Here is a 25,567-nt window from a genome sequence, read left to right as displayed (position 1 = left end):
GAAACAAAGCCTTCCTCTCATTGACCTGCATGAGAATTTCTGTTTGAAAAACAGTTAACAAGCCACCCTAGGATAGAAGTTGAGCCTCTTAAGTCCTAGACTCCGAAGGAGCAAGGAATCTGACTCCTTAATGGGGTCTGTGGCTATGAGGACTTCTTAGACCACAGTTAACACTCCTTCCTGGAGCCACATCTATTTCTGGTTCATTAAAAAAAAAAGCTTGGTCAAAGTGGATTTCTGGTGTCAGGGTTACTAGCCTGGTGGGAAGCAGGACAGAGAGGCACCCAGGAGACAGCTGGATTACAAGGAGAAACAAGTCTCCACACTTTTTGCTTTGCACAGATATTCTTAACTAACATATACCACAATGTTCTAGAAACTATATTCCAAGATATTTAGGAGGCTGCAAACCAGGCAATTATTTCTTTGCACTAACATAGACACAATTGTTTGGAAGAAACTATTGTCAATACATTAACTATGTGCTCTCATTATGAACCAGTCTGATTATTTCAACATACCATATAATTTTAAATAGACTTTTAAATCACATATATATGTAGCATACATATATATCACTATAAGGTCTCACAAAACAGGTTATAACTCTACCTAAAATTACTTAACAATTCTCATTTACTACACTGCCAGATGGGTATCACTAAAGTGAATAATAAAAACTGAAGCTGGAAAGCAAAAGAAATTTCATTTAGTAAATATATACATGGTCTTAGAAAAAATAATTCATCAAAACTTTATCCTCAATCTGGAAAAGCAAAAGATGAGCTCACTTACAAAAGCCATTATTTCATCAAAATAGTATCATTCTATTCATATTCACCAGGATGGGAAGTAAAGATCAGCAGTTTTCCAGCACCTTCACGGGTCATCTGGCACAAGCACATTCAAATACACTGACACAAAAACAAATTATTACACTGTTTCAACCTCATACTGGTAAGAATAGCTGAGAATCAGTTAAGTGAAAAAACTTTACATTTCAAAGTGTGTATTTCTCTATATGCCCTCTTCACTTGAACTAACTAAATTTATGAACTCACACACAAGAAAATCCTACTTCAAAAAGAGCATTATGTTTAGGACTCAGTACTTAATAGCCAAGTCATAGCCTTATAACAATAACAGACTTTTCGCAGTTCTTGCCAGCTGGCAGAACCTGGGAAAGCTTGAGAGTGTTTTGGTTTCTCTTAACAACTGGAAAAGGGTTCTACTCAACATACAATGTACCAGGACAATCCTCTCTGCCACCACCACCAAAAACAACCAACCAAAAGAGTTACTGTGCCTGTTCAGAGGAACACTTTAGAACAGAGGTTTTAAAGTGGGGTCCCCAGACCCAACATATGGGTATCACCTGGGAACTTGTTACAAATGCCTGCTGTTTAGCCCCACCTGAGACCCGCTGAATCAGAAACTGGAGTAGAGCCCAGAAGTCTGTTTTACTGAACCTCCAGGTGATTCCGGTGCACACTTAGCCTGAGAGCCATCAATTCAGAGAGACATCCAGGACTACTGTAATTTATAGCAGGGGTTTTTTTCCCCCCACTGTTGTATCTCAGCTCTGGAGAAGGGTCCAAAATACAAGAGGACCTCTCAATACATAACTGGTACAACAAATAAACAAATATAGTGAATTCTCAATGACAGAGCTCCCATAAACATTTTCTTGTCATAAAATGATATATTCATATTAGATAGCACAACATTTATTTCTCACAATCCAGTTTGCTCAGTTTGCTAAACTGTTGGCTCCATAGTTATTCTGTTTAAAATATTCTAACCACAGGCATAAAAATGTAAATATTTTAAACACAGGCATAAAAAAAGAATGAACATTATAGATTAAATAACCACTGAAGAAGTTATTATCGTTTATAACACTAAAAAGGTCAGAAATTATTAAAAGAGAATCACTATGTGAAGTTAACATCTTTTTAGTACATAAAGAGAAAAAAAGGTCACACTTGTAAATCTAAGCAATGTATCATATTTGATACGAATTTATATTATCTAAATTAAAACATACCTTGACGAGAAATTAACTAAAATCATCCTGGCAAAATGTACAATGAAATAAGATGGTTTCTCTATTCTTACGTATTAGATAATATGAATAATTTGCAGAAAATAATTTTTTAAACAAGCATACAAAAATAAAAATGTACATAACTTGCACAGAACATGGCAAGGATAAACATACACAAAGCTTCATTCACAGAAGCCTGGTTCACTGACACTTCGCATAAAAGAAATCAGAACTCGAAGACTGTTTCTTAAAGATCCACTCACAAATATGACATGAAACGTTATAGCTTTTTATATTATTTCATATATATATATTCTACCTTAAACTGAGATGTATAACACATAATAAAAATGAACTTGATCCTGAAGTGATAATTTCAGAGCTAGAAACAAATTCCAGGTATAAATATCAATTCCAAAACCTTCAACAACATGCCATGTAAGACATATATGGTGCACTTACATTATTACGGAATCAATCAACACAGGGCCCTTGTATTTAATGAGTAAATTAAAACCATTTATTTTTTTATACTTTTAAAAATAAAGAATATAGAAAGAAAAATTCATGTATTCAAACTATATACACTTCATTCTACCTAATCCTAACAATTCAAGTCAATTTTAACACAGAGGTGAACTGCCTGAAACTTGACATTTTACTTAGAAGCAATACCATCTCTTCTGAAATTCACTGCTTTAATTCAGGGTGACAAACTGTAATTTTAATGAAGATTTTTAAATGAACAGTCAAAATCTGAACAAAGGAGTCAATAGTTACAAGAATGGTTTAAGCTATAATAGAATATACTTGAAAAAGAATTTTTAAAAATATGAATTACAAACTCCGGCTACATTACTCTAAGAAATGTGATATTCTTCATCTAGAAAATGAAAGTTTATCATATTGAAAGTATCACAAAACAAGAAAGTACACACTGCTAATTCCACCAGGTGAATAAAATATACCCTAATAATAGGTTTCAACCAAAAGGAATCCTTAAAGATATTTATAATCTAAACACAATTTTATAGAAAAAGACAAAAGGTCAAACAATATTCCCAAGGTAACACAGCACTTGGACCTTTAAATATTCAGTCATGTAAGATTCAAACTTCAATCAGTAATAACGTTATTCGGTAATCAAGACCCTTCGAAACAAAGACCCTTTCAAGATATTTTTTCCTATACTCAGAAGATACTGCTATTGATTTAAAAAAAGAATATACAATATACAATCCTGATTTTAAAGATCAGAAAACTTTTTTAAAAATCAGATTCTATAAAAATAGTGAAATTCTTCACCATTTTCCCACAATGACATTCTATAAACTACTTAACCACGTTCAACCAGGAAACAGTATCTGTATACTTTATTACACACACTGAAGAAAACCAGTATCTTATACTACTACAGTTTCCCGTTTTTAAAAATTTAGTAATGAAGGGTAGTGGAAAGGAAACAATGCTCTTGAAAAATATAAAACTACTGTCAATTTATTTAACCATTATTCGTTTACAATGAAATAACCCAGGTTGGGCTATATATACCACTTAAGAGATGGCCTGGCTATTTACTCTGAAGTAGCCCCTCACTGACCCCAGGAGTTCCTGTGGAGGAGCATCTAACCAACTAGGAAGTAAAAGACAAAAGACAATATTTACAATGGTGAAATCTAGGAGCCAGGAATGTGCCTTATTCTTGAAAGCAAGTCTGACTTTAAAATCAGTTACGCTCTCAATTTTCAGGAATATAGTTAAACATATTACTACATATTATAACAAAACTCTTAACATACCAAAAACCCCACATTTAAGTATCATACTACTCCCTAGTAAAGTATCTTTTTCATTTCTGACTAGCACCATCTGACACTAAATATCAAAAATTTTAAAGGTTTAAACATTTATCACATTCTTCCACAAACCATCTCAGTTCAATCACACATTTAATGTTCTTCCTCTCATTCATAATCTAATTTGTAATTATAAACCCACCCCCAAATCATTAATGTGACTATTAACCATTCATTGTGACATTTAGCAATTATTATAGAGTTTACACGTAACACCAACTTTCTGAAACTTGTATGTTCGACAAGCACATTTCTGAATAAAATGTGATAGCATAATTTCAATTAGTACTCGAGAAACAAAATTCAATTCAGATATTGTCATTGTTGATCATCTCTGATTCTATTAAATGGCGATTCTAGGTAAAACAAATATTTTTCCATGTTACTGATATTGTAGGATTCAAAACAAATATTTAATATCTTCCAATGAATGCTCAGCACTGATTTTAAGCATAAAAACCCAAAACCTCAAAATAATAAATTGAGCTTTATGAAATACAAGTGAACCAATAGCTTTTTAAAAACAGAATCTGTCAAGAAGAAAATGAATACATTCATTCTTAAAATAAAAACAGAAATTAACAAAATACATTGCTAAAATAAAACAATTAGAAAATGGATATTCATTTTATTTTGTGCATGTTAATAACAGCATACGAAACCTAAATCATGCAGACTTTAAATGCAGTGTTTCAAATCATTACACAAAAAGAAACATAATATTGTGATGTTATACTACTAATATTGTTTCATATTATCTTTTTAAAAAAAGAATTATGGGAGTATGGATGACAAAAATCACACTTATTTAGAAAAGCTAATACTATTCTTTATTTTTACATCTACAAGCTTTAAGCAAATGGCATTCAAATGTCTTCCTTGGCATTCTTTTCCACAAGAAAAAATGACTGAGCCACAAAGTTGTTTAACTGGACAAAAACACTAAAAACTTGAGTAACTAGGAGTTCACAGATGCTCCACTTGACTCACTCAGAAGCTGACTGTTCCCAGGGTAAACTTGGTAAGAACTGGAACAAGGACTTTTTCGATGAAGGGAAAAAGCTGTGTAGAGCTCTGTTCTTGGAGCCAGAATGAGCCGGACATTAGAATGTTCAGATTAGGGCATCTCTTTGTGCAATGCTTTCAAATGTTCTTGAATGAATCGTACGGAATTTCACAGCCTTGGCCAAAGCTAGCTTGGTATTAACATCAAGGACAAAGTTTCTCCCAATCTTAATTCAGTTTTGAAGCAAAATACAATACTAAAAATTACCTAAAGATTTTACGAATAAAAATACAGATGACGGGAAATGTATATTCAGGTGCAGCAGATATCACTTAAAAATTATAGCTGATGTTAAAACTCCCCACACTGCAATTAATGTCACAAACATAACAAATTACACCCCTTGCCAACTCACATTCACAGAAAATGTGATGAGAATAGTCTATTATTTTACCATCTCCTTATCGTGTTTTCAAAGACTGCCAAAAACAATAGAATGCTGCCAATTTTGGAAAATAATTCCATCCATATTGTTTCTAAAAAAATAGAACATAAAATAGTACATAAGAAAAATGTGATACAAAAGAATGCATCTCAAGCCTGCCTTATATTCAATTGCTTTTATGCAATCTTAAGTAACCAAACTTCTTTCAAAGGACATCTTCCAGCAAAAACAGAAACCATGCCTGGGTAATATTTACATACTGCTCACTTTTTTAAAGCATTCTTCAGAAAAATGCTAAAAGCATGGTACAGTAACACACTGAAATGTTATGTGAGAAGTAACTGTGCTACAACCAATGCCTGACGCCTTAGATTTGTGGCTTAAATACATGATTCCTCAAATGTAATTTTAAATTAAACATGGCTAACATACAAAATTTTAAATATGATGAGAACTCTGTTTTGGAATAAAAATTCTAATGTGATGTTTCTCCATTCTATTGAAAATCAATCTTTAAAACATAATTGATAAGAAAGAGATCTAATCTGATTGCCATAACACTCACTACATGAACCATATTTCTAGGAGACAAAGCACACCTCGCCTGTCTGAATGCAGAGACACCCCTGAACATTCACAGCCCTGCAGAGTCAGGCTACCTTGAACATTTCTGGAAACAAACATGCTCAAGAAATGCCGAATTTCTTTTAAATACCACAGCAAATTCCCAACTAACATCCTAGCTAACGCTATTTATTGTTTGATTTTAAAGAAAATGTAAAGAGTAAGATTTAGATATTGACACCAAATAAATAACAGCCAATAAGATTAAAAATAGATATTTTATAAGCAAAAGAGATTTGCCTTCAAACATTTTTTTTTCAAGATTCAAAAGATTTATTTGGAAAACTCAGCACAAGACAAAGATATCCTTAATATTCCTCCTCAGAATATCTGAATATTCAGAATCTGTATGAAATGTAGACAGCAACTCTGATTTCACAGGACATCAATGGTGCATACAGGTGTAATCCCCACACCCGCCCTCCCCCGCTTGCTACTCTGTCTGCCCCTTACTGACATCAGTTTTCACTAAGCTCCTATCTTCAGGGCAACTTGCACAAACGAAAATCATTGTCATTTGTAAATGGCTGGGGTTAGTTAAAGCGATCCAAGTATTACCGTTACAGCAAAGTTTAATAAAACTGTTAAGAGAATACCACTAATAACAGTTTAAAATTATCCAAGATGATTTCTTTATTGAGATTAACTACACAGAATTCACAGTACTGTGGCATACTTATATTTAGCTAAAGTCACAAACACATTTGAACATTCACAATGATGAGTATCATCATTACCATTCTAATCTACAAAGCTTATGAATAAAGAAAAATACAAAAACTTCAAGTATTAAAAAAAAATTTTAAGTCTAAATACAATAACAATAAAACTTTTCTTCTAGGTAACAGGTAAAAGTTATTTTTCTCCTCTAAACAGTCATGAACGAAAGACTGTTTAGTATCTACGACGCTTGTTAGGGCCTTCAAAGTTGGCCCCTTGGCTCCCTCTACCAAAACCACCAGGACCACCACTAACAGGACCTACGCCACTCATCGGTGCTTGAGGGGTTTCAGAACCTGTTCTACTACCCATAGGTGATCCCATCTGAGACGGTGGTCCTTGCGGAAATCTATCATTGTGCTAGAATACCACATAACAAATGTGAAGTCCATTTGGAACACGCCAAATATAAGTGACAAGAAAAATTGGCACAATCCCAAGTGGTGGTGTCATGAAGTTCAGCAGAAAGTCCAGCAGAATCAGGATCACACATAGAAGGAAGAAAGGAGCAATTTAATTAGTTACTATGTTTTAAAAATAAAAAATAAAAGAAGCATCTGAATGAAGAGTTACATTTTGCTAATGCTATGCCCCAATTTCATGAAAAAAGAACTGATTTTACGAAGTGAATGCCATCTTAAACTTAGTTATTATTTTACTGTTCTGATCTCTCTTTTTATTTTTATTTATTTTTGCTTGGCCATGCCATATGTGGCTTGTGGGACCTTAGTTCCCTGACCAGGGAAAGAACCCAGGATCACAGCAGTGAAACCACACAGTCCTAAACACAGACTGCCAGGGAACGCCCTCTCTTTCATTAAAGTTTATATTGCATATAACAGTTCAGTTAATAAACGTACTGTGTTTCAAAAATCAGAGACAAAACTGGGGAGCAGCATCACACTGTTTGAAAAAGTACTGGGTTGGCCAAAAAAGTTCATTCAGGTTTTTCTGTGCCATCTTATGGAAAAACTCCAACCAACTTTTTGGCCAACACAGTAAATATTATAAAAATTTAAACAGTAATGCATTTAACATAGAAAGTATATATAAACACAGTTATAATTTCAGTATGAAAACTTTCAAGGAAGGTGCTTTTCTGTAAAGACTATTACTGGGAAAACAGTTTTTAGAAGTCAAAAGGCAGAATTAAACACAAATATGTATTCTGAAAAACTTCACAGTAATAACTACATATCATAATCACAAGGGTTGACCAGAACTCCCTATAAGCAGTAGTAAAATACCACTGTGAAAAAGACTAAGGGGGATATTTAAATAAATGTTACCATTTCTGTGTGAGGTAGGGAAAAGCAGACCAGTTCCTTTTACTACGTCTCTGCTGATTACATGCTACACAAAACTTTAACCAAAGTATTTTTACAAGTTTTTACTAGCTCTCAGACACTTTACTATGAAATAAGCCTCCACTGAAGGACACAGGTACACTGATCAGTATGTAACACCTGATCTGATCACAGTCAGTATTATGTTACTGCCTCGTTATCTGTGTAGATACTCATTTAAAAAACCTGTTAGCATATCCAGTTTGTCCAAATTCTTAAAGGACTATATTTAAAGTAAATAAAATTTAAAATAGAATACTGCATCCACTGGTTCTAAGACCCACGTTCACTGCTTGCATCTGTGAGATTAGGAGGGTAAACTTTAGAGCTGATGGCAGGTCTGAATCTTAACAGCAACACCTTCTCTTTCTCAGCAGTAATGGTATCTTCTACTCCAGAACTGAGCTTCCTTTTCCAAATACACAGTCAACTAATTTCCCCTTTCTTAATGTTACTCAGGACAACCATTAACAAAAACCAAGTAAGAAAATGTTTTACCAATATAAAGTCTCATTTAAATAGTGACAGACTTTAAGGGAAAAGAAAAATGGTATGAGTTTTGTCACTGATACTTAAAATATGAAGTACAACTGAAAAACATTTTTATAATATGTAACCCAGACAAAGATATCTTCACACTCTCAAACCAAGATATGAAATTGCCTAAATTTAGAAATAAATGTAACTGAAATTACTAAATCTATTTAGTGAGAATGCAATATTAATGTTTAAAATATACTTTAAAACTTTAATGTAAATTTTACAGTTAAATTATCTGAAATTACTCGTGATTTAAGACAGAAAACTGTGTTTTCATACATATTGGGGCTTCATACCTCACCAAAGGTAAGGAATTCAGTGGAAAAGAACACAATCACAAAATACTAGAATGTACACTGAATGCTGGTAAGAGGTGTATACAAATGAAAATCACTGCAAAATGACTGTAATTAACATACACATCTGCTATACACTCATATACAAAAGCATGCCATGGATCATAATCCTAACTCTTGAGATAATAAAAAACTGCCTCTCATAAATCAACATCTAAGTTCATAATATTACCTTTTCTTCATTGGACATTGATCTTTACTGACAAAACAAATGATGCCAAATTATGTTAAGTGTGAAGTTACCTTTGGGGCAGAAGTAAATACTACTGATATAATCACAATAATGTGCATGATACATTACCACTGCTCCATTATCTGGCATCATTGGAGTTCCCATATTTGCAGCTCCTTCTGGCCCCATGGCAGGACCAGGACCCATTGGCGGGCCAGGAATAGTTCCTCTGTTGTTCATATTCATACCCATCATTGCAGGAGGACCTTGGTTACCAGCAGGTGCTGGGCTAAACGCATCTACGCAAAACAATCTATACTTAGAGCTGTCCTATCTTAGTTGAGTAAACATTTAAAATTTAACAATACTTAGGCAATCTATATAACAAGAATATTATCAAAATCATTTTACTTCCTTAAGAATGGGACACTCAATTATTGACTCTGATAAAGCACTACATTTGCTAAACAAAAGTACATATAACAAATGAGAAAACTATCAATTATTTTATGTCTGAGACTATCCAAGCTTGAAAAGTTTTCTTTAAAACATCAGTATTATTTGCTGCAGTCTGCTTTTTAACCTAATTATTACTCCCTTATGAGTGAAGAAATTATGACAACTCTCTACCAGTTTAAATCAACTGCAAAGGATTAGCACTTACAAAACCACTTAATTTTCTTAGTCATGACTAAAAATACTAGCATGTAAACTATATTAAATTGTGATGGGAGAAACCACAACCTCATATATAGATATGTGTGTATATATGTATATATAGTGTAGGTATGTGTGTGTGTACATTATATGTATATATGTGTGTGTGTGTGTATATATATATAGAAAAAGTTGACTGTAAAAAACTTGACTTTTACAGTTACTGAAAATCTCCCAAAATTACAGGAGGTACTCTATTAACTAGAAATATGCAATAGAAACAAACTAAAAACTTGAAATGATTCATCATGACAAAACTTTTTTCTAAAAGCAAATGCAGATAAAATACAGAACCAAATGCAGATAAAATACAGAACCAAATACAGATAAAATACTGATGCAGCTATTTAAATTTTTTTTGAAATACTGAATAAAGAAATTCTGGAAATGAGAACAATCAGATACCTCAAATCTTTTTTCATCAAGACATCCATCTACCTGCCTCATGTTAACTACATGTAATACATTTATAATGGATACATTTTTAGGTATCCTCTTGTAACTTTTTAAACTTTTAAACTAGTTATACTTGTTTATCATTAAAAATTCATGACAAAGACTGAATTTTCTTCTAGTATTAGCTAATTTCATGACATTCAGAACTCAATTTCTCAAAAACACATTATAATAGGAGTGGGAAGTTATCATTCAAATTCACAGTTCAGTATCCAATGAAGCTCAACTTTGCACAAGGCCGAGTACAGGAGCAGCTGAGGGAGGAAGTCTGACTTCCTGTCATTCCTGGCAACATACTCTGTGGCTCCTTCGGAACCCAATCCCCAGACCCCAGCCACTTCCTGGAAAGGAAGTAGTTCCTTAATCCCCCAAAATTCTCAGGAGTAAATCTACACTTAACTATCCAACAATGTTTCTATTCCCTTAGGATAGCGACAAATAAAATTTTTACTTGACTTCTACAAACTTCTCCCACAAGCAAAATGATTAAGGGCAGAGGCATGATCCAGGAGGAATCCTACCTCAACTTTCCCCAAAAAGAACAGATCAAGGATTAGGGTTGTTTTTGTTTTTTTCCTTCTTCTTTTAATTAAACATAATTATCACACCTAACTTCTAAGATACAATTTAACTATACAAGTATGGGTATAATAAAAGAAAAATATTTTCAAGTATCAACAGTTGAACTACTCTTATTTTTAGTAATTATGTTCTACCAGATGGCTGTAATTAGACTAAATGTAAAGATCTAATAAGGAATTTTAGAGTTATCTGGTCCCCTGAAAAGCAATTTTATAAATTGTGTTCCACGTGAAGTAAACCAAAAAAACCTTTGTCACATTTCATCTGTGTAACTTGAGAGAATATGACAATTTACCAACTGAACAGTGACATTCAACTGCATGATAAGGACTTAAAAGTCATAACTCTCACTTTGAGGATAAACTCTCACTTTGAATAAAATATAAAGAGGAGAAAATTAAATGGAGTGGATGTTAGGGGAGCTAACTAAGTGTTCAAACATGGTTCTTTAGTGAATAAAATCCCATCAAAACTTTTAAATCTCTTAAATTCCTAACTAAATAAGAAATCTAAAGTTATATTCTCCCATTTCTTCTAATAAAGTTGCTCATCAAGTCAGACTGTTTTCATGGTCCCTAAAACATCAGAAATATTTCAAGTTTGGTTCTGATGTTAATGGACAATCTAACAATTATAATGGCATTTCAAACTACCTGTAAAAATGCCATTTCAAACAACCTCATACTGAAAATCCTTAAATCCACCTGGATTATATTATATACCAGCCCACAATTCACACTCTGAAAATGATATAAATACTCAACTACCTGTACATCACTATACCCTCAACTGTACTACCTGATTTAAAACTTCTCATGTACTCTTGGTTCTGATTCTTTTCATGTACCACTGTACTACAACTGTACTATACAATTAAGTTCTTTGAGTTAAGGGCCATGTTTTGTGCTTCCTTTGCATCTCAGAGACAGTCAATAACCACTTTTTTGCAGATAAGGAAAGTGACACAAGTAAACAGCAGTGGTCTTAAATGATTTAGATTAGCTAACTGGCAAATGGCAATAAACTGGCACAGTGGGAAGTGGTCAGTCATGGAAAATGCTCGACCTACATAGATGCTTTCAGGTTTCTTATTCCACACATCGTGCATACGTTCTAAGCACAATGTGGATCTCCTCACTGGGAGTGCACTTGATGCACTGGAGTGTTAAGGTGATGTAATCCTTGCAACAATATGTACATTTGACTTATGTAGATTTAACCTCAGCTTCTGTGAAACTCTTATATAAAACATTTATCTAAATCTCAAAGGCATGACAGTTAAAATTTAATAAAACTTATGAAAACATCCCACTTATGTTTCTCTTAGCTTATTTACTTGGTATTGCTCCCCTGACCACCTGGGTAAACAAACAATCAATATTAAAGTGCTACTGTGAACATTTTCTTAAAAACTTCACATCAATTCTAAAGATATACATGAGCTTAAATATGTAAGACATATCTCATTTACTTGACAAGTCACACATGTCTCCAAACAGTGCATTTCTGTGTATGATACTGAGGGCTAGGGCAAAATAAGTTAAACATTCAGTAAAATGAATAAAAATAGCTTCAAAGTTATGCAAAATGTTATGTTAAAATAGAAATATATAAAGTACCCTCAAAAAGTTTAAAGACACTATAACCCAGAAGCTAGCAAAATTCCAACACCAAAAAGCCACTTGCAGGGCATGAAGTTTGATTTTTAAAAGTACAACAACATAGCTATATTATACCATGTGATGACTACAAGTTTCAGGTTGTTAATCAAAACCTGTTTACAGGTTTCTTTTGTTGCATCTATTAAAACATAATACATCTTTTAGCCTTTGAATAAAAAAATAAAACTGTTCTTCCTAGCATGTATTTTAAATACACTGATTTTTTCTCAGTTTAATAAATGTAGGAAATTTCACCACTTACAAATGTTGGTTCCAAATTTTTGTTACTGACATACCAAAAATAGCATGTATAGTTCCCTGAAAAATGACAAGTAAGTGACAGAAGCCTGTGCTTCAAATCCCTACCTCCCATGTTTATTGCTCCACGGGGACCCATATCACCCATTCTCATTTCCTGTTCTCTCTGTAAGTAAACATAGTTGTCACAGTCAACCTATCGATCTTAGGACTTAACATTTCCCATCTAAAATTAAAAAGAAAAAGATAAATTGGGACATAATGTTCCATTAAAAGTTTAAATTTCCAACATCATTTACTTAATAAGAACACTGAAAAGAAACTTCACTCTCACAGCCTTAATTAAACATATTACAAATGCTTAGGGCATCCAATTTATACTTCTATATATTACCAGTGAGTAATACATAAAATCTATTACATGACATTTTAAATATTATTCTTCCAAGAGATTATAGACGCACACCTAGATTCTAGAAGAAGAAAAATCTAGTAATAATAACCAAGACCACCAATTATTTCTCCCATCTAGGTCTCTAAAGTCTTAAAACAGAAATGACCATTACCGCTTTCACATTCAAATATATTCAAACACACAACACAGCTGTGGGGCACTAAGCCAAAAATAAGGTTATAGACAATTTTCATTTTTGCAATATAATTCATGTTTGCGTTTTTCTTCAAGTCCTCTGGTATTATTTCACCAGGTCTTTCAGATATATCATAAAGCCTCCACTACATACAAGCAACTATTGAAAGCTCAACATAATATTGCTTCCTTTATCTGAATAAGAATTTTTTTAGAAACTGAAATAAAGTGTTATCACACAGTCATCAAGTTCTGAAACAAAATGCTCTTGAGGTTACCTATGACATAAAAGGCCACACAAATGTACAAAACATTTTAAGTTTCAGTACAAAAACTATTTCTTAAAAGCTCATTTACCAACAGTTACATAGAACTAACTTCAGTGAAATTTCTAGGTGAAATTACCCAACATGTTATAATTGAAATTTATACTATTATTTAATGATTTTTTCCAATACCAGACAAGTGTTACAAGTAGCAATCATAAAAAAATTCCAAGTGATGTCTAAATCTAAAGAAAGCATAATTTTTCTACTTTCAAAAGCAGTTTTATTACAATGGGTTGATTTTAAAATACTAGTGAAAAGTACCTATAAAGCTAGAAATGAAGGAAATAAAAAGCCTATAAATGGAGAAAAACCACTAAGCAGCAAGTGAACTGCCCATCTAACCTAATGGAGGTGCCTCTAAAGCTAACCCATTAGGAAGCTACAACACAAGAAAAACACCACTTACATAACAGTTCCATGAAGAAATGTTTCTCGTTGCCCAGAAAATCTGAATACCAAAGCTTTCTCAAAGTTAACATTTAACTTTCCAAAAAATAAATGTTTCATCATAAAACATTTGACTATTAACAGGTAGTAATACTGACCAGCAAGAAAGCTAGACTATTTTATAAAACTGATTACCAATGAAGTCATGTAATTCTGAAATTATAGGGAAAATATTATTCTATAATCATACTTCACACTATTATCAATAAATTAAGCCAAGCTCTCATTTCCTTAGCAGCAGAGCTTACTGACAACGTGTGGACTCTTTCAGCAAACCCAAAATCTTTAACGTTACTATTTACAGTAGATACTTCTCACAAAGAGCTGGCTGAGCTCCAGTACCAAGAGTAAAATACATGGATTTTATGGTCCCAACATGTTGGAGGGAACAAAGGTTTACCTTGTTTTTACTTTTGATTTGCCTTAACTATGAAAGACTAGGTAGGCAATAGCTAATCACTGACAGAGAGTAATTATTAGTCTCACTGTTTGAGACTTCAATTTTCAAATCCCCCTATATATATTCTAACACCCATACTCAATGCCTGCAGTTCATGGTGGGGCAACAGAGAATCTTTTTTATTGTTTAAACCTCTTTATGATTTCAGCATTACCTGTCACCTTCTGAAATAATACTGTTTAGCTTTATCATTCATAAAGTACTTTTTAAAGAAACATATTGTATTAGTCTATTTCCTTCATTAACAGAATTTTGCGGAAAGCGTATTAACATACTGAAGAGATCTATGGTTTTAAGTCAATTATTCAACAGTGGCCGAAACAGTCCCTTTTTGATGCTCTGTTATAAACTATTTCCAGTTTTAAAATATCTTTAAATGAGACAATCAGAATGTCATAACACTCTAAGGTAGCAGATCACTGGATTACAGTAACAACTCATGCTATGTCTTATACCATTTTTCACATAGCTATAATCACAAGATTAAGAAGAGATAATATAGATGACAGATCAATTTTTAACTAATTTAGAAAAAGCAAAAATTTTAGCTCCCTAGTCGTATTTTAAGGTTATTAACTGTCTATAAATCCACTGCTACATACTTCCAGCAAAATGCAAGAGGCAGAGATAATATTTAAGGGTAGTGTTATCAGAAGAAATTAAGACAGTCCTTCTCATTACTTGATATATTGAGTATCAATAAGGAAAAATCACTTGAAGTTCACTGTAACTGTGTACCTACCCAAACAATACATAAGGCCCTCACTGTTCCTGCAAATCCTTCTAATATATTTTAAATTGGAACTGATACAATAATATGTGATATTTTCATAATACAAATTTTAATGACACTATTACTTAACCAAAATTTTTGCGGTTTAACAGGCAACAATTTATATGTAAACAAAATCTCAAAAGACTGCAGCGCTACATAAAAGGAGAAAGCTAAGATGTCAGTTTTAATTAATTCAACAAATCCTCACAGCAACCCTATGAAGTAAGGTCGAATGTTATCCTATTTTAAAGATGATAAACCTAAGGCTCAGCATTGTTCAATAACTTATGCAGGGTCATACGTGTAGCAAAGTGATTGAGCTGACCTATAACAATCTGCCCAAATAGAGTTCATGGAATTATCTTCTTCACAAGGCACCTTCATTCTTCAAGAATCTCACTAAAGACTAACAAAAGGCAATGGTTTTTAATATGTTTTTACCATATTAAGAAGGTGTTCCTTTCAATTATAAGAATTATGCATATGTATTTTTGAAAACTGGTTAGTGAAACATGCTTAAATACACAGTTGACCAAAAACAAAAGAAAAGTACAACTGATCCCAGAGCCACATTGTATCAGAGCAACAATTCATCAACACAAAGTTCTCAAAATGTGGTTCATGGAGTGAAAAGATCTCCCAAGACGCACCCAAGATGTGCACTACCTCAAAGCTACTTCATCAGAACACAGTTCTAACATTGTTCTATCTGGGCTTTCCACTGAGACACTCTAGGGCATGGCGCAAGAGCAATGGTGGGCAAAAATCCTTGTGTTAAGAGCACAAAGCAAGGCATCTGCACTCAATTTTTACTAGCAATCACTGTACTCTTCACATTACAATTGCAGTTAAATAACTTCAGTCACAGCTGTCTGGGCCAGAGCACCTGGAAAAGACTAAAGATTAGACTGTAAGAAAAGAAAATATAGAAGCCACATTTCAAACACCTGTATTTTATTTTCATTCATTGTGGCTGAGTCAAGGCATATGGGATGTTAGTTCCCCAATGCAAGCATGGAGTCTTAATCCCTGGACCATGAGGAATGTCCTTGAAGACCTGCTGTACAACATGGGTCTGAAACAGCTATCAGTTTGTTTCACAAAACATCTCTGAATTGTGTGCAGTTACTTGGTTGAGTAGGTCAAGAACCCTGTCACGAGACAGGTGAAAGGGAAAAAACCCAGTCACAGATTTTCTCTAGCAACAAATGAGATGTGGTGATCAGGGCAAAAGAAGCCTATCAAATGGGTGACATCAGTCAAAAGACAATTCTGACCGGGCTTCAGTGATGCAGCACATCAGTTTTTGAAAAAAGAGGTGTCGAATTTATGTGGAAGGAAAAGCAGACTATGGCGAATATATGGATGAAAGAAATGTGAGATGACAAGCAACAACAATTACAGCTGATGTTAAATTTCTAGGTGACCAGACAAAAGACAAGGCATAGAATGCATGATTCTTCTCTGGCCATAGTGTGGTACAGTCTTATTTCCAAATCATGACAAACAGAATTTATACTTGTATAAGGACAAGAATTAAGATACTTTTTTACATTAAAAAATAGTAATTTCAACTATGAACACCTGGATGAAATAGTAAAAAGGATTACTTTTATGAACTTTCAATCTTTAGGTACATGTCTTTAATTATTTTATGCAACAAAATAGACATCTACATTAAGCACGTCTACTGCATTCTGAAACAGGGTGGGTATTTCAAGAAAACTACTGCTGTGACTGGGCTGCAGCTGAGTAAGACACATTTTCTTGGAGCAAGATTATTACTTGAGACAGCATTTCACAGACAACCAGATTACTGACCTGTGTAATTTCTTATGAGTGGATGGTATTAAGAAACGTGACTTGCTTTAATTTTGTGTAACAAAATACATTAACATTTAGATAGCTGGTAAAACTCAAGGGATCACTATTTTTCTGTTTGGTACATTACAAATTCATGCATAGGAAAACAATCCACTCAAAGATAAGGTAGACCAATGGATTCTAATGCAAAAGAGTACTTTTAAGAAACTACTGCTTGTCAAGTTTCACTGCAGTATCAAACAAGAATATTTCAATTATCTGAAAAGGTTAAAATATATATACTTGTCTCCATTTACTTATCCATGTGAAACCAGGTTTTCTTCATGCTCTTTGATCAAAAGAGCAGTTCGCAATAGGCGGAATGCAAAAGCAAATATGGGAAGCCAGCCATTTTCTTATAAAGCCCAAAATTAAAGAAATTTCACAAAGGAGTAAAACAATACCACTCCTCCACTACACAAAGTCAAGTACTAGAGAAATTTGCAAAAACTGTAAAATAAGGCCCCTCTTTCCACTACAACACATTTTCTTTTAAATGTCTCTTTAAATTGTTAATATGGCATTGATATAATGTAATTAAAACCTTTTTGGGGTCCTCATTAATTTTTAATAGCTTTTAAAAAAGGTTTGAAACCAGAAAGCTTAAGGACCACTGCTTTTAAGTTCCTGTCAATATTTAATCATGAAAACGTAAAGTAGCAGAAAATTTGCACTAATGTAAATTAACTAAACCAATATACCTTAATGTAGAACTTGACATTATTTTATGGAGAATATTGACTTTTTTCCTTAATATTTAATGTGCTAAAATGTATATATGAATGTCTAGGGTTTAGCAAACAGTAAACTAAACAAAAACTGACTTTACATAATTATCAGCTGGAACAACATTCTGCAAGCAATGATATGGTGTGTTCACCCAGCACAATGATCAATCTATGTCCTCGTCTGAGTGAATAGAGTCCCAACAGCTACAATCCTCCTCCTTTAATCCATGAAGTCCTTTCTTGCGTATGTCTCTAAAAAAATATCTAAGGATCACGATGTGCCGTCTCAGTTCCGTGTCTTAACAAAGAAAATGCTAAAAATCCTGAAATAAAACTTTCAATCTAAAAGAAATATAATTCTAGAGAAATGTATAAGTTCTGGCAAGTAACAATATTCAACCTATTATTATATATTCCTAGAGTTTTTCCTAAAAATAAATTCTTGTAGCACATGGAAATGTATCTTTTCACTAGAGAAGTTTACATAACAAGAATAACTAGACTGTTAAGAGTCAAACTTTCATTAGAGAAGACAAACTGTTAGCATCTAGAAATATTAGGGAATAAACATTTTTATAAACAAGAAAGTAACAAAAATCAATTACATGAAATTTTTTTTAATAGGTATAAAGAAAAATAAAATCAGAAAAAAAGGTAGGCCACTTTGCCAAGAAATTATCCACTCATTTAAAATGTGTTATTAAAAGGTGTGTATTAAGAAAGTAATCTTCTAATAAACTAAAATGGGAAATAAGAAATGTACCTATTAATAGAACTCAAATAACAGCATGCAAACCTTCCAACATAACCAACAGAGAAAGGCATGGAAGACTTAACACTCTAAATTCAAGTAATAAAAAACAGTATTTTCCAAGACATTTATATCATTCACTGCTATATGGGGAGGGGGGAAAATATTTTAATTAACATAAGACAACTATTAAAATATCAACTATACAGTATGTTTTCCATTCAATTTGAATGCATGCATTCCAAAGTATCTACACCCATGAGTATGGAGGAAACGTTCCTCAGTTTATGATTGCCAGAGTGAACCATTAATTCACACTTCATTAGGGAACCACAAAGTAAGAAACAGTTATCAGAACACATCTATTAGAATGCCCAAAATCCTATAACAGTGACAATAGGAAATGCAGGTGAGATCGTGGAGAAACAGGAATTCTCATTCTTTGCTGGTGGGAATGCAAAACAGTATGTCCACTTTAGAAGACAATTTTAACAGGTTTTTGTTTTTTTTATACAAAACTAAGCCTCCTCTTACCGTATGATCCAGCAATCACACTCCTTATTATTTATCCAAAAGTATCAAAAACTTATGTCCACACAAAAACCTGCATACAAATACTTTTAACAGTATTATTCATAATTGCCAAACAAGATGTCCTTCATTTGGTGACTGGATAAACTGTGGTACATCTGGGTAACGGATTATTATTCAGTGTTAAAAAGAAATGAGCTATCAAGCCATGAAAAAACAGAGGAGGAACCTACTTAAATGTGTATTACTAAAAAGCCAAAATGAAAAAATTCTTGATTCCAACTATGTGACATTCTGAAAAAGGCAAAAATATGGACACAGGAAGGGAATCAGTGGTTGCCAGGAATTATGGGGAGGGAGAAATACTAGGTGGAGCACAGAGGATGTTTAAGGGCAATTAAATTAATTACTCTGTGTAGGTATGTGTCATCATACATTTGTCAAAACCCGAGAATGTGCAGCAACAAATATCAACTATGAACTTTTGGTGATGAGGATATGTTAGTGAAGGTTCACTTGCTATGACAAGTACACCCCGTGTGCTGCAAGGATCTGATGTGAGGGAATCTGACAGTGAGGAATCTGTAGACATGTGGGGTGAAGGGAACATATTTTTTATCTAAAAAATAAAAGTTTACTTTTTTAAAACTTTAAAGTGCTTCTCTTTGAATAAATTTTATCTTAACTTACATCAAGTTTTAGTCATGAACTTGTTAAATATTGAATCAGAAACAGAAGGAACCCCAAATACAAGTAGGGAATTTTATTCTTAGCTTACTGTATTCATGAACCCAAATATATGTGCCTCTTAAACTACATTCACTCAACAGTGCATTTCTAAAGCCTGGTTCAGGTAACTTAGTAGACATAATGTTTGGAAGTCACTGTCCAATTCAATTGACCAAGTAGCAAACTTAATTGCCACTTGTTAATACACAGGATGACTCTCTAATTGAAAATGAAGTAAATGTAACTGCATATAATCTAGCTATACTCATCAAGAGACAGAAGGGAATAAATATTTTAAACAAATTAATTTTTAAATAAATTTTTATTGAGCTGAGAATTTTATTCTAATCTATATACCTATGGGACATTTTCAAGATCACTCTTTTCAACTGTCATGGAAAATTCTATTTGAAAAGCTGCTTCAAGGAACTGAAATTAATTAGGGGTATATAATTATTCCTCAAATTTAATTATTTTACCTCAAACGCTTAAAGAAATCAGCAATCTGGATATCAACTACAACACAGACATAATACTTTTAATTGTATCTTACCAATGTACATATAATACCAGGGATTGGTTTGCATTTCTTTACCTATAACTTCTTACCCAGTACACTTCCATATCAAAATCAAAACATTTATCATGACTGGCCAGATCAAGGGATGAAAGACGAAACAGAAGAGCAAATATCAGCTGCAAGAGAAGCAATTTCAAGTCGGTCTCACCAACAGAAGAAAGCTAATAATAAAGCATAAGTATTTCAATGTATGAAGAATTATGTATTTAACAGATGAGAATATCTTTTTCTACTTGTGATACTAGACATAAAACAAGTTATCTTAGTAGTCTACCAAAAGATTAAAATGTTGACAAACCAGTTTCTAAGTAGTTAACTCAATATACAGTAATATTTAAAAGTACTTAAATGATACCTAAATACAATTCAAGAAGTTACTTAAAATTTACATTTGTAAGAGAAACTACTATACAAGCATTTAATTTTGTTTAAAAGCAAGATTTAGGGAAAGTAATAGCACACCAAATTAAGATGTTACATCTTTAGAATCACTACTTGTAGAATCACTATACAAATTTATAACCAAAAAAGACAGGATATATAATGTGGTTGCACAATGTAGTGGAGGGTATCACAAGACAATGGAGGCAAACTTACCCATATATGTTCAAGAACTTGGAATTCTAAACAGAAGTGCATTTCATCAGCAGAGCATGCTTATAAACTCAAGCTTCCTGCTCCCTACCACTCAGTTCAGTTCAGTTGCTCAGTCATGTCCTGACTCTGCGACCCCATGAATCGCAGCACGCCAGGCCTCTCTGTCCATCACCAACTCTCGGAGTTTACCCAAACTCATGTGCATCGAGTTGGTGATGCCATCCAGCCATCTCATCCTCTGTCGTCCCCTTCTCCTCCTGCCCCAATCCCTCCCAGCGTCAGGGTCTTTTCCAACAAGTCAACTCTTCGCATGAGGTGGCCAAAGTATTGGAGTTTCAGCTTCAGCATCAGTCCTTCCAAAGAACACCCAGGACTGATCTCCTTTAGGATAGACTGGTTGGAGATCTCTACCACTAGTAGTTAGTAATTACACAGGGATACTGACATTCACATTTATCTCGTTTGATCTGGTAAAAAATTCTGACATTTCAGGTGATACTATAAAGCTTCAATACGAAGTATGGAATATACAAAATACTGATTGGCCATAAAAAAATTTTTTTTACATAGTTACCTCATAGGATAACTCCTGTAAGAGGTTCTAAATATTTTAGCAAGTCACAAAGGAGAAGTAACAAGCTTTTTTGCCTTCATAAAATGTTTTGTTATGACTTCAAGCTACTTAATAACTGAACAAAATTCCTATTATTTACACTGCACATAGTGGACATTTCAAAATCCGTGTTCACTCTAGTTCACTTACAAGTGAGCTCTTTTCTCCAGCCTCTCTTAAAAAGGTAAACATTAGCTAAAGTGCTTACCATTCTGAACCAAATAAGATAAGAACAACTTATCATTTCAAATATACCTACAACACAGCGGAATAGTAAATCAATCACATTAGCTTTTAAAATACACCCAATATAGCCCCTCAACAGTGCAGACTATACACTCTTTCTCAAGAAGGCAACTTTCTCTAAACTTTCAGAACATTTTTTAGCTGTGTCTCTTAACCTACTCCACATAGCTCCTCTGTATCTAAAATACTCTAAAATCCTCAAAGATGTGACCCGAGGCTTGATTTCTTTCTGTATCCTCTACAAAGCTCAGGACTATTATAAACACAGGAAAAACAGTGAACAAAATTTCCTTACTAAAGGAAATCTTCAGTCTTCCTGTAAGTCTAACAATCTTGAAGGGATATTCAAGTGGAATGCGCCTACTAAAAAGTTGTATGTGTGAAAACTAAGCACAAAAAATGGTTATTTTACTCTTCACTATGTGATATCATTATAAACACTACAAAAATACATCAATAGCTACGTCTCAATGCCACCTATGTTTCAAAACTACTGATGATGAACATCTGAGACTTTAGTATTCAATAAAAATACTGAGGTTTGGTGGCTCATAAAGAACACTCAAAACCATGTGATTGAGCTATTTGCTTTAGTCTGAAAGACAACTATTTAACCCTCCCAGTTTACATTTAAGTAAATATAATATAACAAATACAAAATGTCTGACCGCGAAAAACTCAGAGAGGTCAACTATTGAACAAAAATGTCAGAAAATAATTAGAAGGCAATATAAGTACTAAAAATCATATTAAAAATGATCCAGGATCACAGCTGGGGTGAGTAGTCAAAGATTATATATGTGCTGAGCACACACATTCTCCATGAGGAAAAAAGGGATATGGAAGTTGCTGTAGAAAATAAGCCTCTTTGTGACTATAACGGAAGGTAGGGTCAAAGAAGTCATCTAATATGACACAGAAATAATTAAGTCTAACAAACTGTTCTCTGATGAAGTGTGTAAAGAATCAAACCACTTTCATCTGGATTCATTCAAAAGACTTTGAAATATGAATGATAAAACAGAGGGGGTAAAATGCTGTTCATAATCATAACAAGGGAACAAGGGTGACCACAAACACAACCTGATTTGCCCAAGATGGCTTACTGTATACCTGATGTTTAAAAAAAAAAAAAAAGAAAATTTTACCTAGTACTCATATTCACTTGTCCTAGTTTGGATGAAAACTTTAAAGTTTTCCCTACAAATAATTAGATATTATTAAAATAAATAAATAAATCCTTTTGAGACGTGATCAAAGATTTAACAGCTGTTAAAATGGTGTTATATCTTCAACCCAAATTATACAAATCATCAAAATTCTAAAGATCATCTAGGGTCTATGTTAGTTAACATTATAAAAATGTTATCTTTGCTTTTATTTGATTATAAAGTCTATGTACCATCATCAAATATTCAGAAAAATTCTTGGCTCACTGTAATAAATCAATTAAATTATTTTAGTAAATAAATGAAACCATATTAACAACAAAAAATGGTCACAGCTAGTACATCCTATGAAAGACCACTGCAACAAACCTCCTATTATCCATTTGAATTTTCACCATCAGGTGCAAACCATCAGAAGTGGGCTTCCATTATACCAGCAATTGGCAATGACCATCCCACACCTAAATCTGACACCAAACCCTACACCAAATAACTCTTCAGTTATTTCCATAGGATGATGAAAAGTGTCATCCTACGAAATGTGTCAGATACTTAACCCTTCCAAAATAATGCAGTTTTCTACTGCAATACAACCAAATCACTTGTTAGAACTAAATAATTTTACTGAAAAAAAGAGAAATAATAGCCATGAGAAAACCACCAAATTTTGGCAGCTTCTCTCAAAAACTCAAAAGCCATTTAAGAAAATGTATTGGATCTACTCATTACCAAGTGACAAGTGGATCAGTTGGCTCTGCCAGCACCTATTAATTAAACTTTATTACTGGCTAGAGTTTCTGTTGAGTTTTATACAGGGAAAATAGGGGATTGTTGGGGGGGGGGGGTCGGTTATAATTAAATAAAGGGATAATGATAAAGAGAAACAATACCCACACAAGAAGCAGGAAGGGACTGGAATAAAATTAAACAAAGGCCAAATGTGGCAATCCAGGTCAAAGGATTTGCCTCAACCGACTGTAAAAAAGAGACTTGATCACTCCAAGACATCAGCAAAGTGGCTGTGACGCTCTATCAGCTCTTCCCATAACTTCTGCTCTGACTTATAACCATGACTACCAATGAACACTCAGGACACTAATCTGGATTCTTCAGAACCAAGAATCAAGGTTCTAGGATATGAGGCATTCTGCTCAATAGGCCTTCTAAAAACACTGAAAAAAAAACAACAAATTAATAAAATTACATCTTAAATCACAAATTATGAGTTTGTTTAACATGGGGCATTTTTTATAGATTCCCTCCCCTAACTGAAAGGTTGTTGCTGAGTGGTGGAAGATGTTGGGATTCTCGGCCTCCGGAGGAGAGGAGGGGCCAGTGACGAGGTTGATCGCTCAGAGAGTTTGTGTGATAAGGTTTTATTAAAGTATAAAAAAGATAGAGACAGCTTCTGACACAGACATCAGAAGCGGGCAGAAAGAGGGCCCCCCTACTAGTCTTTAGCCGGATGTTATATAGCTACTAGCAGGCTGTTAATTAGAGAAAGGAAATGTCTCAAAACTCGGAGACTGGCATCAGGCCCCTCACCCAAAACATGCATTTTGGGATGACATTAGCACAAGGCGAGTTGTCCTGGGCCACAAAACTACTGACATGAATCTTGAAGAAGGGCAGGTTTCCAAGCAAATACTAGTCTCATGAACATAGCTTAAGAGAACATTTGCATGAGTAAAACATACTAGTTTGTCAAGTCAGTTCTGAGTCTTAGGCAAAACCAACTTGAAGACAGAGTCTAGCTTAAGAAAAACATTTCCATTAAGAAAAATGCATTGGTTAGCTCAAGGTTAAAGAAAAGTTAAGTTCAGGTGGAACCAGGTGTCATGGCAACACAGAATTTTAAAAGAAACCTCTTTTTAAATCTGTATAGAGAAAGGAAAAAAATCTAACACTTGTAGTTTGTTTCTTTCTGCTGCTTGAGAGAGAGAGAGAAAAAATGTCTGACACTTGCAGGCTATTTCCTCCATTTGGAGACCCCTGGCCTTCCTGCCTGTTACCCTCTCACAACTCTCTAACTGGCCAGAGATCATAGGTCAGCAAACTTTTTTGGGAAAGGACTGGGTAGTATTCCAGGCTCTGCTGACCATACAGTCTTGACACAACATCAGAGTTATGTCACCACTAGTCAATGCTGCCATTCTGGGGCAAAGCAGCCATAAGCAAAACATAAACATGGCTGCATTCCCATAAACAGGCAGCACTCAGATTTGGCCTGACTTAAAGTAGTCTGCAGACCACCAGTCGAATGAAATATTTTAAAAACAAAAAATTAATGTATCATTTGAGACAATACTCCCTTCCATATAAAGGATGAAAGTCCAACAAAAAGCTGCCACACCAAAACCCTACATAATTCACA

At 33.7% G+C, this 25,567-nt stretch overlaps 1 protein-coding gene across 7 annotated transcripts in view; it reads right to left on the bottom strand.

The window, feature by feature from the left end:
- The window catches only part of PSPC1 (paraspeckle component 1), a 92,713-nt gene that overhangs the window by 36,605 nt on the left and 30,541 nt on the right, over positions 1-25,567 (bottom strand). Inside the window, exons 7-9 of one of the 7 annotated variants that reach the window (XR_011259477.1) lie at positions 12,895-13,012; positions 9,242-9,411; positions 6,587-7,058 (exon numbers count right to left, since the gene is read on the bottom strand). The exons of 5 other annotated variants lie outside the window; for them this stretch is intronic. Coding sequence is in view for 1 of the 2 variants with exons in the window: in XM_069601753.1 (XP_069457854.1) it covers positions 6,873-7,058; positions 9,242-9,411; positions 12,895-12,952 (414 nt within the window). In the remaining variant the exon portion in view is untranslated. Of the gene's footprint in view, positions 1-6,586; positions 7,059-9,241; positions 9,412-12,894; positions 13,013-25,567 lie in introns of those variants that run through there. One more of the 7 variants, XM_069601753.1, reaches the window with a different exon arrangement.

The sequence above is a fragment of the Ovis canadensis genome, chromosome 10 (assembly GCF_042477335.2).
Source record: "Ovis canadensis isolate MfBH-ARS-UI-01 breed Bighorn chromosome 10, ARS-UI_OviCan_v2, whole genome shotgun sequence".
Classification (NCBI taxonomy): domain Eukaryota; kingdom Metazoa; phylum Chordata; class Mammalia; order Artiodactyla; family Bovidae; genus Ovis; species Ovis canadensis.
The sequence above is the reverse complement of the archived record's forward strand: the minus strand, read 5'-3'. Positions and strand labels throughout refer to the sequence as shown.